The sequence below is a fragment of the Mytilus californianus genome, unplaced genomic scaffold, assembly GCF_021869535.1.
Source record: "Mytilus californianus isolate M0D057914Y unplaced genomic scaffold, xbMytCali1.0.p SCAF_7, whole genome shotgun sequence".
Classification (NCBI taxonomy): domain Eukaryota; kingdom Metazoa; phylum Mollusca; class Bivalvia; order Mytilida; family Mytilidae; genus Mytilus; species Mytilus californianus.
In genome coordinates this window covers 104,775,747-104,790,252 of record NW_026262723.1, presented here as the reverse complement: position 1 = coordinate 104,790,252, position 14,506 = coordinate 104,775,747, and the positions used below count along the sequence as shown (strand labels likewise).

Here is a 14,506-nt window from a genome sequence, read left to right as displayed (position 1 = left end):
ACAATAGCATTTCATTTCACCTATGCTCATTTGGACAACTGATATCCATTCAGTGATGCACAAGAACAAACTATTTGAAAATCCAAAATGTATTTCAAACTTTTAATCGTGGGATCAATGTTAATCCAGATAAGCGCTTCGGACGCACGAAATTAATAAAGTGTTATTTTCATTTTAAAGCTGGTGTTCCCAAAAAAAAATGTTATTACAAAACAACAAAACTCCAAGTTAAATTCAAAATGAAACAAAACGTATAAGCCAAACTCACACAAGGACTCAGTGATATGCATGGGTGAGATCTTTTCCGTAAAAAAAATAAAAGCATATTTCAATAAAACTTATTCCGTATTTCATGCCAGTACAGAAGTACTTAGCTACTAGGCTGGTGTATCCCTCGTGAACTAAGAGTCCACAAGCAGATGTATCGGACTAGTGCTAGTAAATACATTAACGGTACCAATGTTTACTCTCCAAATGTGCATTTCAACAATTGATGTATCTTGAGTTATTGTTGATGCCAATTGATAAAAAAAAACTTTGAAGAGCTGATATAATCAGAAAAGGTGGAAAGTATAGTCAAACCCAAACAAGGAGCTATGGTAATTGTCTATTGAGCTAATTAGACTTAACCTGCGATTGCTCAAGCTGCAGATAAATTCCATAAAGAATTTCGATGAATTGGTGTGATAAATAGGCAAACATAGTATGTCAAACAGAGCGCTAAATATTCTTGAGCATCGAATTTTGATAGGAATCAGTTTTATTCAACTTTTGTTTTATTTGTTTTGGGACAATATGATTTTTCTTTACATGTTTTACCAAAACCAATAAGGTGTCGTCATAGATAAAGAAAAATTATATGCAATTGTTTTGATAAATTCCAGGTGTAGATATTGATGGACAAACATCTAATATCATATCAGCTAACTGGGATGTCATTGATCCTGAATCTGATATTGATTATTGTGAATGGTCAATAGGTAAGTATCTTATTCAGAAGAGCAGACTGAATGATGTCATTGATCAAACTCCGTGGTAGTTTTCGTTGACAGTCTTTTCCGATACCACATCTTTATTATCCTTTCAAAATATATGTCGCTTTTGAAATATCTTCGTAGTATACCTTAAAAATTTAAAAGATCGGTTTCTAGTTCAGCTTTATTGCGCGTCTGATGATCAAAATTCTAACCCTGGTATCTTTATTGAGTTCTTATGTCAAGTGGCAAAACATGTTTTCTGCAATAATTTCTTGATATCTCTAACATGTGTTTGAAAGAATTCCTGAACCAACATTGATCAAAGTATGAATTATTGTAAATGATTGCAGTAAAATGGCATTAATTTAATTTGTAGCAAGGTTGTTCAATTCAACTGTTCAATTGATCATGTTTGACATAAACTAATGAATAGACTATAAAAATATAGCTTACCCAGTATTTAACTGCAGCTTTACATACATAAAATTGATTAACAAAGGAAACCTTGCATTGAGGTTTTTAGTGCGTATGTGATAAGTCTTCACAAAAGTAAGCAGCCCTGTAGACTAAATGTTTATCATTTATTGAATTATAATAAATATTTTTTACCCTCAGGCATATATACCGTATTTGGCACAGATTTGTTGGAATTTTGCTTTTTAACTTTCTATTAAATTTGGCTTTCTAACTAACCATTTTACCTCAAGCACCACTGTAAGTCTTGTGTAAACGAAACGCTCTTCTTGTGTAACAAATCATAAGCCTATAGTATCTATGATGAATTCTTATAGCTAATAATTTATACTTGGTAAGCCTGTTTCAATTGATTTTTTTCAAACTATCTACGTCAGTTTGTTCCTATGCTGTAACACTATTATCTTAAGATAGAGAGGGTTTAGCACTCGCAAACATTTAAGTTCCGCCACACATGTTTCTGTCCCAAGTGAGGAGTCGGTAGTTCAGTTATTGTCGTTGGTTGATGTCATACTTTGCTTATTATATTTTCACTAATCAGGCCGTCCTTCTTCTCGTTTGAATTGTTTTAAATGTGACATATCGCGGCCTTTTATATCTGACTATACAGTATTGGTTTTACGTATTGTTGAATAAAATTGAGAATGGAAATGGGGAATATGTCAAACAGACAACAACCCGACCAAAGAGCAGACAACAGCCGAAATCCACCAATGGGTCTTCAATGCAGCGAGAAAATCCCGCACCCGGAGGTGGTCCTCAGCTGGCTCCTAACTAAAATTGTGTGCTAGTTCAGTGAAAGTTGACGTCACACTAAACTCCAAAACATATAAATGAACTAAAATTAAAAAACAAACACGAAAGCTTTATGGTGACCTATAGCTACATCGACGTCATTTTGATGGATGGATGCATGACAGTTAAACATTCAGAGGCAAATTAAATGCAAAATCAAGACGATAACATGTTAGTGCGATATGAAAATGAACCCTGCTTTGAATTCCAAGCAGACCAGCCATGCTCTTAGTCCTCAATGCCGCATGCTTAGCAGAGAAGCAGCAAATACCAATTTTACTGTGTTCGGTTGGAAACCACTACCTCCCGACCTAGAGGCGCAAAAACGCTAACACGAATCCACCAATGATGAATATTTGTCTCATCTCATTTGCAATCATAACACATCTTAGTTTATATCATAAGTGATTACAGAACTGAGAACGTCGCCGTTGTTTGGTGTTGTTATTGGTACAAATGACAGTTACGATAACGCCGAGACTGTGCATAGTACCAAATGAAGAACGGCAATTGAATTTTGTAAGTTTGTATGAATGTAACTTAGTCAACAGAGTTTCAACAACAACCTGCAAATTGATGTTCTTCAGTTTATATAAAAACAGTTAAAGGCGCATCATGTGCATTTCCTATCAATTAATCCTTTTATCATTAGTATCAGTCATGAAATTAATATTACGTTTTTCTTTTTGAAAAATTGCTTAGGTCTTCAGTCGTATGGAAACGAACTTCAACCGTTTACAAAGACAACAGACGTAATATCTGCATCCATTTCGTTTGATGAATATATCATATCACAGAAGACAGTATACATCACTGTTAGGTGTCACAATAATGCAGGTTTATTTTCTACTGCTACATCAGATGGTGTTACAATATCCGATATTCCTCCTTCTAGTGACCATGCTGTGATAACAATCATTCCTCAATCACTCACTGAATATAGTCCTGGTGATTACTATCAACAAGACAAAACTTCTGTGAGGATAAAATGGTCCGGATTCACAGATCAGTTTGGTATTATGTCTTTTGTTGTAAGTACTAGTATCGTACTCTGTGTATGCAATAAATTATCAACGATTGGAATAGGTTTAGTTTGATTTAACTTAAGTTTACCCGATGAGGTATATGCCTTACTTAATAAAATAAAAAAATATAAAATGTATTTTATTGTTTTTAATATACAATATACCTTTTTGACAAAGAAATGGCTTTTATTTAGTATTGTAAGAATGTCCAATTAGGGAACTAAGAATCAATTATCCGCAAAGTACCATTTGAACGACATTTAGAGTGAGTTCGACACGTTAAATACATTTTAGACTCAATTGCGATCTAACGTTATCACATAATCACGGAACAATAAACAGATACTTTTTTATTTGAATATCATGTAGTCACTTTGAACATAAAATAGAAAAGAAATAGGTTCATAAATCACAGTGGAAACCAGAGTGATTCAAAGCAAGAAGTTTTTTTTGTCCGCACTTTGCATAGATTATTGTAACAAAGAATGCTTTATTGGCTCAAAGATCAATGTAAAAATACATATAGAAATGTTTCAGATAGTTTTTAAAGTTGGCCACTTAAAGTATAAGAGGATATAAATCATTTATGGATTAGGAAAATTCAACTCTTGTCTTTGAAAGCATTTTGACATCTGATCGTATGATACCCAAAAGAACAACTGTCCACAAGGAAAGGAATTCTTGACATGACTCGGTATTTATGCATCCAGCTATCGGGTTTTTGGCCTTTGGGCGTTCATGTTGCAGAAGGGTCCAGAGTTGCGATTCGGATGCAAGAATGTTTTACAGTGTTGTTTTCATTTTGTTTACCTTTGTATTTAAACTTGGCTGAATCTGTACTTTATCGAGAAATTGTATACTATATATTCCATGCACTATCAAATACATTTTTTTTATATTCTTTGTCAAATTTTCCATCAACTTCAAAAAAGTTTTGGTTTGACGTCTATGTGAAATTTACTATCATCTACAACAACTTTTTGTTGGCGTCTTTGTTAGATCAATTTGTATGTTTGTTTAAATTTTTTAGTCAGTTGTGTTGTATGTCTGTGATGTATGTTTATACAGTGTTGGTTGCTGGGTCCCAATTATTGTCAGATTAACCTATTATGTCTGTTTGGATTGCCCGCCCAATTGTGTCAATGTAATGGAACTATAAAGGTGTAATACCACCAAATCATAGTACGTCACATCCGGTTGCATACGAAAATAGGTCGAAAATAAATATTCCCTTGAATTTGACAGTTGTAGGTAATTAATCCTACATTCCATTGCAGTAAAACATTTCTGGGTCATAAACATATATCTTGGGTATTTAAAAGCACCATTATTTTTTTATTTGGTGTTTCTATAGAATATTTTGGAAACTTGAGGTTACATGGTTACTAAAGATTGTACACAGGTTAATAAAAGGGGAAAATTTGATTGGTTAACTTCCAGTAATGTTTATTTTCTTATATGCAATGAAATGTTATGTGAATTTTTTTCTATAGTACTGGACAGGATAAAACTTTACTCATGCCAAGTATTTTTTTTTATTTGAAACAAAGATAAATTCTGCACATTTTTTTGAAAAGTGCAAATTTAACAAAGACTAATAGGGGAAAATCAATGGTGGTATTACACCTAAACAACTGTCATACAAGTGGGAGGTTTGGCTGGCTATAAAACAACGTGTAACTCATCCTTTTATCGGAAACTACCTGTACTAATTCAGGAATATGACAGTTGTTTTCTAGTCGTTCCGTTGGTTTATAAAGTATAACGTTCGATTTTGTCAGGTTTTTTTTATGGACTTTCCTCTTTTGAATTTACTTTGAGATCGGTATTTGTGTTAACATTTTTTAAGTAAGGTCACTAGAAATGATGTCAACAGATAAACATAAGACACTGTAACAGATAGGTGATAGTAAATGTCCGAAAATTATAAAGAGAATAGAAACTGTTTATAATACATTTTATGTTTTAGTAACAAGATGAATTTAAAATGTCCTTTTCCAGTGGCAGTCAAGATTACCAGACTTCATCCACGACAGCCTCCATTAAGAACCTTCCTATTAAATTTATTGTTTATTTGTTCTCGTCCTTAACATGCATGTAATATTTGCCAATGGACGTTAAGCAATCACCAATCTATCATTTAGCCTCATTTTAATAATTTAGAACCAAAAGTTACTAATTGGTAAAAGTAGATTTCTTTAATTTTAATTTTGTATACCCCTTCATAAGTAAACAACAGAAGTACATAATTTCAATAACATTAATAAAAATTGTAGGTTCAGTTTGATGGAGATAGTATTCATTTAAAGAATTCCATTCTGGACATCAACAAACAAGTGTCTTACATGGTGATGACAGGCTTAGATCTACCTGATACCTCATATACTGCCAGTATAGCTGCTACGAATTCTATGTATATCCGGAGTAGTAAGATTTACACCAACATAACAGTGAACACAACAACTCCAACTGTTGTTTGTAAGTATATCTATTACCAGTATTACCAGTTTCGTACATATTCAGGATTTGTGGATCCATTAAAAGCAAGTTAATCTGAAGTAAATACATAAAAAAAACGGCAATATAACAGTGTGTATCCTTTCTTTAATGACAATTTTATTTATTTCTGGTGGATATTGCACTAATCATTTTGTGTGTTTAAAGGGCAATTTGATGGGGGCCATTTTCTGTCTCATTAAAATGTATTAAAATCTATTTTATTCTTCTTCACTTTCAAAACAATATATAACATATTTATATATCCTTGACACTTAGTTGCAGAAATGTGACTTGTGCTTTTATAAACATGTGAAAATTGAAACATTCGACCCAAACTGTCATTTTATACAAATTTATTGCAAAATTATAATACGAACAAGGGTCTTAACAGATTATATGACTATTCTGGTATCTACAGATCTACTAAATCTACATGTAGCTAGTGAATTGAGTCAAATTCATATCGTTCCGGTCAACCATTCGTGATAGTCGTCGTAAAACTTGTGTAGTGTCGATTTCAGTCGTTCTTCCTCATAACTCTGTTGGATGTAAGCAGCACATGTTTCAAAAAAGTATTTACAAAAAAATACGAACTCCAAGGTGAATTAAAAAAGATGGAAGTCTATAAAACTTGATTAAATGAAACGTTTGACTAAATCAACCAACGTAACGAATGAACAAATGAAGTCCGTAAAGTGTGAATATGCACGAGCGTCACGTATTGGGATAGGTAAACGCTGTACGATAGGTCAGAGGGTATTTTATTGCCGAAAACGTTTACTGGGATATATGAGATGCAAGTACTAACTGAGATGTGGGTATTTGAATGACAGGACATCATTTATATATCTGAAAGTGAAATTTGAGAACTTTGCTAAAGGATGTTTTTCTTGTTGTCTTGAGAATTCTGTTTCCTATACATTTTTTTTAAATCAGTATATAAACAAGTCGGCCAGTTTGTACCATTGGAAATTGAAATATAAATTTACCAAACAAATATTCTGTTGATCAAAAGGTCCAGCATTTTGATGATATCATCCTCGGTGAATATGTTTTTGGAATCAGTGCGGTTCTTTACAAAGTATAATTTTTTGTGACCATATACAACAATGTGTATCGTCGAGTCCCATTTTGTAAGTGGCCTCATAATACCTTCCATTTTAAACTCGTTTCTGATTTACAATATGTTTCACAAGTAAACTCGCCTGACTAGAGTTTTAATGTTCTTGCTAATGAATGAAAGTTGTCAGGAAACACGTGTTCTGAGCACACAAATTATATCATCATATATTTACTACCCCTGGCTCAGTACAGCTACTGGTAGACTTACAGCTTATAACCAGTACGTCTGAATTGGCATGATTTAGATTTCATTTCATTTTAAATTTGCAGTTCATTCATACTTTGACCAAGTGCGTACCTGAAAAAAGGATATGTGGGGTATCTGATATCAATGAGACAGTAACCCTGATTACAGTTATTCAAGAAACATTTGTTGTGCTCAAGAAAATCAGTATATTTTGTTAACAAGAAAAGAAGACACCACTCATATTTTGTAAATAAATGTGGTAAAAAAAATATATCAAATCATGGAAAAGAAATATGTAAAAAATGTAAAAATGGAGGAACAAAAAAAAATGGTTGTATCAAAACCATAAGTCTAGAAAAAGACAAACTTTTATCAGAGTAAATTGACACAAAGAAAACCATCAGTCAAAATATATTACACAATTAAACTAAGGATGATCAACACAAAGCCTACAAAAGATCCATTATGAGTTTAAATGCTCGTGAAGGGTCAGCGAAACATGCCTATTTTTTTTTTAATGTGACTTGTTTAGTATTGATTATATTGAAAACAATTGTTTACTTAATCCATTTATTGTATTTGTCATTTAAACAGATGGGTCTAAACTTTCTACAATAAAAAATGGCGATGAGATAATTATCAACTGGAATGACTGTTTTATTAACTCTGGAAGTCTTGTATATGAAGTATCTGTAGGAACTACACAAGGTGGCGCTGATGTCATCCAGTGGCAGGAAACTAAAAACACTTTTATCAATATACTGCTTACTGAGAAACTGAAAAGTAAATCAAACCTCAATCTGTTCTTTTTAATTAGAGCTATTGACCACAACGGGGCGTTTTCCTCATTAAGTGATGATATTTCTGTGTAATAAAGGCAGCTTATATTCATCTCATGTTCAATATTTAAGATGTAATACTGTGATTTTAATAAAAATTCCATTTAGAAAGGAAAAGGTATAATAAGATCGCGTTTTTGTAGCTTGAATTTTTAAATAAAGAAGTAATATAAATCTACTAAATAACATTTTTCAGATTTTTTCAGATTCCAAATAATGGCTCTTATCATACCTCCTCCTTTGTCCTACATCATTATTTATCAATTGTCCTGGGTTTTTTTTTTGTCAATGTGTGTGGTTAATATATTTCCCCTTGCTATGACTTTCTATATTGTATCCAACATTGAATCCTGAATAAGTTAATACAGATGTTAAATAGTAACATGGTTTGTGTGTTTTGATTATAAATTATGATTATTTGTTGTATAATTTTTCATTCAGTTTACAATATGTATACTTCTATATGTGAATCTTGGTTTCAATCTGTCAGAGGACAATTTTTGATATTTGTTTTAAATGAATATTTTGCATAATGAGAATGTAAAAATTAAATAAAGCAGATTTTAATAAACCAACACGTGCAAAGGCTAATGCATATCACTAGGCTTATTTTGCCTTTCAGACTACAGTAATGCAAGATACAGTTATGCAGGTGTAGATTTTTTTGTGTTCAGCACAAACCATGATAGAACTCCTCGATGAGCCATATACATTTTATTCTAAGGCTGATAGTCTTTTCCCTCTATCTATATGTTTTAATTAATTAAACCGAAATACAATGCGCGTTTCAATTTAATTTTGCTGATGTATTGTGTTTATTTGTGCTGTATTACTTCATTATGTCTTCAGGATTACTACTATCTTGTTTCATATCTTCTTTGCAATCAGGGGAGAAATGACAGCTTCGGTGTCGTGTCCAAAACTTGTCCATGTCACGTTTTACGATTTCAGCGGCTCTTCATTGAAAAAGATAAATTTGTCAATGTTTTTTATTAAAATGAACTCCCTATTCTATTTTATTTTATTATATAATGATAATGTTATTCATTTGTTGTGGATACATTTGATCATTATAAAGATATTTTAATGGCGGGAGTTTTTACCCCATCTCAAAAGACCGACTACAATGCAATTCTTATAAGTTGTATGTTTCAAAGATCGATCTGATGAGTTAAACCCTTTTCAACTGACTTTTATAGTTTGTTCTTATGTTGTCCTGTAACACGACTGTCGCAGGTTAGTGGGAGTGTTGAGCGAACATGTTTTACCCCGCCACATTCTTTATTTGCCTGTCCCAAGTCAGGAGCATGTAGTTCACTGGTTATCGTTGGTTTATGTCTGTCATATTTGGTTTTTGTTTGTAAATCATTTTGTTATAAATTAGGCCGTTAGTTTTCTCAACTGAATTGTTTCATATTTTTCATGTCGGGGCCTTTTATAGCCTACTATACGTTATTTGTTTTTGTCATTACTGAAGGCAGTACGGTTGCCTATAATTGCTTACATCCACTTCTTTTGGACTTTGGTGGATAGTTGTCTCATTTGCAATCATACCACATCTCCTTATTTTTATATACATTTATGAACACTTGCCTCTAATTTCAAATGTACAAACTCCGTGTCCTGATGAATGACAAATAATCACTGAAATCGATCGATAATATGAGACATATCAGCATGCCGTGTGCAGAGTATTGTCCATCCTCTCCTTTGCAATGGTCTTTGTTTTTGTTGTACACCCATCCAAAACATTTTTTTCAATATTTTTTCTATCGTAATTCTGGATTTATCTTCATTTACATCTGAACATTTAAAAGACAGGGGTGTAAAACAATACATAGAAACATTAGGAGCTACATAACACAAAAATACTTACCAAACTGAACCTAGAAAGAATACCCAAAATTCAACAAAGGTTAATTTTGTCTCAAAGAGACGGAACCTTAGTTTCTAACTTATTTATTAATTATATAAACGAGGAATTTTAGAAGTGTATGATTAAGCTATGTCAGTTTGGTTATTCTGTAATTACAATTGAGTTGTTGTCTAAAACAGTTATAGCTGAAAGGAGTGGTAATTTGTATTCTTCTGGTTATGCAGCTTAACTACAATCTCACTTACCCGTAGAAACTCGCCTAATAGTCGATCCTACTATAAGTCGGGGGCCCTTTTCAGCTCCAAATTCTAAGGATTTAGTCTTGACCCTCGTATAAGTCGGACAAAATTTGGGCATTTTTTTTTCAGCTGACAGTAACTGAACGCCGGTAAAACCAATGCAAATCCAGGAATAATATTCATTTCTGCATTAATGTTTGTTTGGTTTGAATTTAGTTGATGCTCATCATGATAATTTATATTGCTGTTAATAATAAAGATGTATTCATTTCTCTTGTTTTGTTCACTGTTCAAATGTTAGATTAGCCATGTGTTGTTTACATAATGCATCAATGATTTTGTAGGGTATGACTAATAACCTATTGTTTGAGAAAAGCGAATATAAACCAATATGAACCTGAAAAATTTAAAGTCAATCAACACTTGATGAAAATATTTTTCACAGCATACATAACTTGGTGTTAAATGAGCATGTACACTTCATAATTCTTATTATATTGTGATGATTAAAGGATTAAAAAAATTAAGTGAAGCTAATCAATATATTCAAATAACTCCAACTCATTAGTGTCATCTGTTTACCTATCACTGATAGTTTTCACACCTTTAGTAAATACAACTCTTTGTCTCTTAATTGGGGTTATCAATGGATTATATTGGCTTGTCAATCAATTTTGTAATTTTTGTTTACCTGAGACACTTTAATGAATAATATTTTGATTTTGGGAATGAATCTTAAAATTATTTTTTGATTATTATATGATTTATAAGCATTGAATTGATATCATGATATCACAATAATGACACAATAACTCCGCTGAAAACATCCTTTCACATATTTGGTACATTGTTATCTCCTTTTCATTTTTGGTTCTTGGCTCTTCTTTTGGGTTTATAGGAAAACCATGTGACCATGAAAATCAATACACAAACCGGAAACAGTAGAATTTCAACACGAATTTGCAGAAAATGTTTACCAAAGAACAAATAAAACACAAAGACAGTATTGTAGTCATTTATTTTCAACAAAAACTTTTTATTTATTGATTTATGTAGGTTTGGCAATCAAAAACGTAGTTTTGACCAGGAAATTCACTCCTGACCACTTTTCTCAAGCTTGGATTTTTCCTCTGGTCGCTAGATCTCGTCTATTAGTCGGTCCCCCTCTCTGGATTATTAATTTTACTCCCAATTTTCCGACTAATAAGCGAGTAGGAACGGGTACCAGTACACAAAAACAGTACTTGTTAAAGCCCTTATAAATGAATTAATAAGCAGATCAGATACAATTTTCTAGATATTATTTGACCAAGGGAAAATGTTGTGACTCTAGAATAAGACTGTTATCAAATAAAGTAATTTCAGCAATTAAAACATCATTTATACGGATGTTTGACGTTTTTTCTAACTAACTTATGTTGCAAAGGTGTTTCAATTTGTTGACTATTGATAAAAACTTATTAGCACATCACAAACAATCTTTTGTATGCAGAAATAGATTCGAAACAAAAATTACAGAAATTGAATATGAATAAATGCTATTTCTGCATGAATACGATTGAATATACGTCTAACAGACAAGTGATTCAGCGACAAAAACCACAAAAAGACTTCCAGAGATAAAAATAATGTCCCAAGTAGTAGACAATTGTCTTTATAATATATATAGCTCTAAATCATCCCGAGTTTAACGAAGTTTTTGATAAATAGGACAAAAGTTACTAGAATCAATGATCTTCCATCACCGTCAAATTCTTTGAATACTTAAAAAAAAAAAATCAGCATTAAAATAAGACATCATATGACGAGTTTCCTGGCTTTGGGCAGGCATATTAACTTTTGGCGGGGTTAGACTAGTTTTCAGAGGGAGGTTTGTGCGCAAAAAAGACATTGTATGGTTTTAACCGAAGACATTTTATGCTTTTACCCAGACCATTAATGTTCGCTGTTGTTCGTCTTTATAAGTACATGCTGGTCGCTTTTGGAGGAGTCGGAATTTTGAGTGTGGTATGTTGTACTGTCCAATATTGGTTTTGCAATTACTGATATCCTTTTAATGTCTTATTGGATACCGGTGACCTTGGTTTACTCCATTCTACCCGAGTCAGAAGGAACAAGAGCTTGAATAATCGCACCACATGCCCGGTCCGTCCGAAAAACATTGAGGATACCTAGTTTGTGGCATGCATTGCACAAATACTTTTCTTTCAACATAAATCATTCAATATTAATCAATCATTGCACACTGGATGAAAACGTGCATATTGGCCGCAACTTGACCTATAATGGTTTACTTTTATAAATTGTTACTTGGATGGAGAGTTGTCTCATTGGTATTCATACCACATCTTCCTATATCTATATATTGTGTTTTATACAGATTTCAAATATTTTTTTCTGCGATACCTAGTTTGTGTAATGCATAACTCTATACAAATAAGGAGATGTGGTATGATTGCCAATGGGACAATTATCAACCAGAGTTCAAATGACGTGATATGCCATTAAAAGTCACCGTACGGCCTTCAACAATGAGAAAATCCCATACCGTAGAGTCAGCTATAAAAGGCCGCGACATGTAGCAGTTTTCCATCCATTATACGCAAACTTGACAGTGATTGCATATTGATTGATTATGTCACCTCATATTTCGAACAGATTACAATGGAACTTACAACTGTTTGTCATTGCCTGTACCAAGAAAGGATTATGACAGTTGTTTTCCATTCGTTTGATGAAACCATTTGGCTACATTAATATCATTTGTGAAGCCCGAGTTTGAGGAAAAGGGAAAATTTTGGATTTTCAAACTTTTCAGATTTTCTTAAATTTTGTAATATTTATCCTTTTAAAATCAAAATACGTATGTTATGTCCAAAACTATTGGCTTTCCCATGTGAAGGAATAGAACATATATTTTATAAAAACCAAGCGATTTATTACCTGATATTATGAAATCTTATTGAAATGGAAAATATTACCCCTACGCATCCACTATTTGAGCATAAAAGAATAAAAGTCATCAAATGAAGACTTAATACACCAACTGAAACAAAAATTTGGTAAAAAAATGAAAACAACACTTTATAAATTTCAAGCGTCCGAAGCACATTTCTGTATTTGCCTCATCAGGAATGCTCATAGCCGAATATTTCAAAGCCAATAATGTATAAAAACCGAAACACCTGAAGAACTATATATGATAAAAATAAGACCCAAAAATAATAGCCATATCCATCGGATGTCAACTTTGCCCGAGGGAAGAATAAATTTGAAATTAAGAGCACATATATCTTTAAAGACACCTAGATCGTTCAAAGTTATTTTTGTAAACAGAGAAATTAAAACAAAAGGATAATTTCGGATTTGCAGATTTATTTTTGATTTGAAATTAAAATGTCATAAATATCCAGCTTAAATCGAACTGTTTTCGTTTACTCTGTTGGCTTTTATAAATGCCACAATGTATTTTAAGTTTTTAAACACCAGAGATCAATTATTTTCTTTACGAAATCTAATGATAGAAACAATAATTTTTATCAAACTATACTTGCATTTATATTGAATATTTATAATTTAAGCAATACAGATTAACTTAAGACATTTTTGTAATTACAGGCTTGAGAAAATAGACATTTTTTATCTCCCATTTAGGTTTTGTTCTCATCTTTATAGGAAGTGAATACTTATGTTAACATTATATTTGATGACCTCAATGAGTAATGTATTTGCTTTCCAATTATACAGAACTTTGATCAATTCTACTGATAAAATCGCAGATTAATGGACTATAATACCATACTTCTAAACATATACATGTATTCAACTTTTGAGGGAGGGGTATTATTTCCAATTTTGTTGTGATTTACGCTTCAGAATTTATCTAAGATTTGTGTTAAATAGAACTCCAATACATTACTGATTCACTGAGACCATCATATCTAATGTTAACATATGCATTTATTTCTCAGAAAAGTGAAAAAGTCTAAATTTGGGATATTCTGAACATTTTGAAAACCTGAAATGGTCCGGTTTTTTTTAAATATATATTCTGCCATTACAGAAATGGATTTGAACAATCTCGGATGCTTTGATTATAACTATTTGATATAAATGAGAAAAAAAAATGAACAAAATTAATACTTATTTTTATGATTTCTAGCAGTTCTCAGTCAAATTTGATCTCCTATGCTTATAAGAAACCGAATACCTAATTATTTCACTAAGAAATGTACAAGTTTTGGGATTTACAAAAGAATTTTGAGTTCAGACGGATAAAAATGACAAGATTTGAAAAAAAATCCGAAAAGTTTGAAAATAAAAAATTATCTGTTTTTCAAAATTTGTGGCAACGATAATAGATTTGAACAATTCACAGTAATAATAACGCATGAATTTGACTTAGATGCAAGTAATTTGACCCAAAACATTGTCTAGATATGTGATTTTATCCTTCATTTGTAAAATTTGTTT

At 32.0% G+C, this 14,506-nt stretch overlaps 1 protein-coding gene across 1 annotated transcript in view; it reads left to right on the top strand.

The window, feature by feature from the left end:
- LOC127708799 (uncharacterized) overlaps positions 1-10,305 on the top strand; it is a 126,058-nt gene extending 115,753 nt beyond the window's left edge. Inside the window, exons 51-54 of the mRNA XM_052213924.1 lie at positions 885-980; positions 2,949-3,277; positions 5,548-5,749; positions 7,674-10,305. Of these exons, the coding sequence (XP_052069884.1) occupies positions 885-980; positions 2,949-3,277; positions 5,548-5,749; positions 7,674-7,951 (905 nt within the window). The 3' untranslated portion in view covers positions 7,952-10,305. The remainder of the gene's footprint in view (positions 1-884; positions 981-2,948; positions 3,278-5,547; positions 5,750-7,673) is intronic.
- The last annotated feature ends 4,201 nt before the right edge of the window (positions 10,306-14,506 follow it).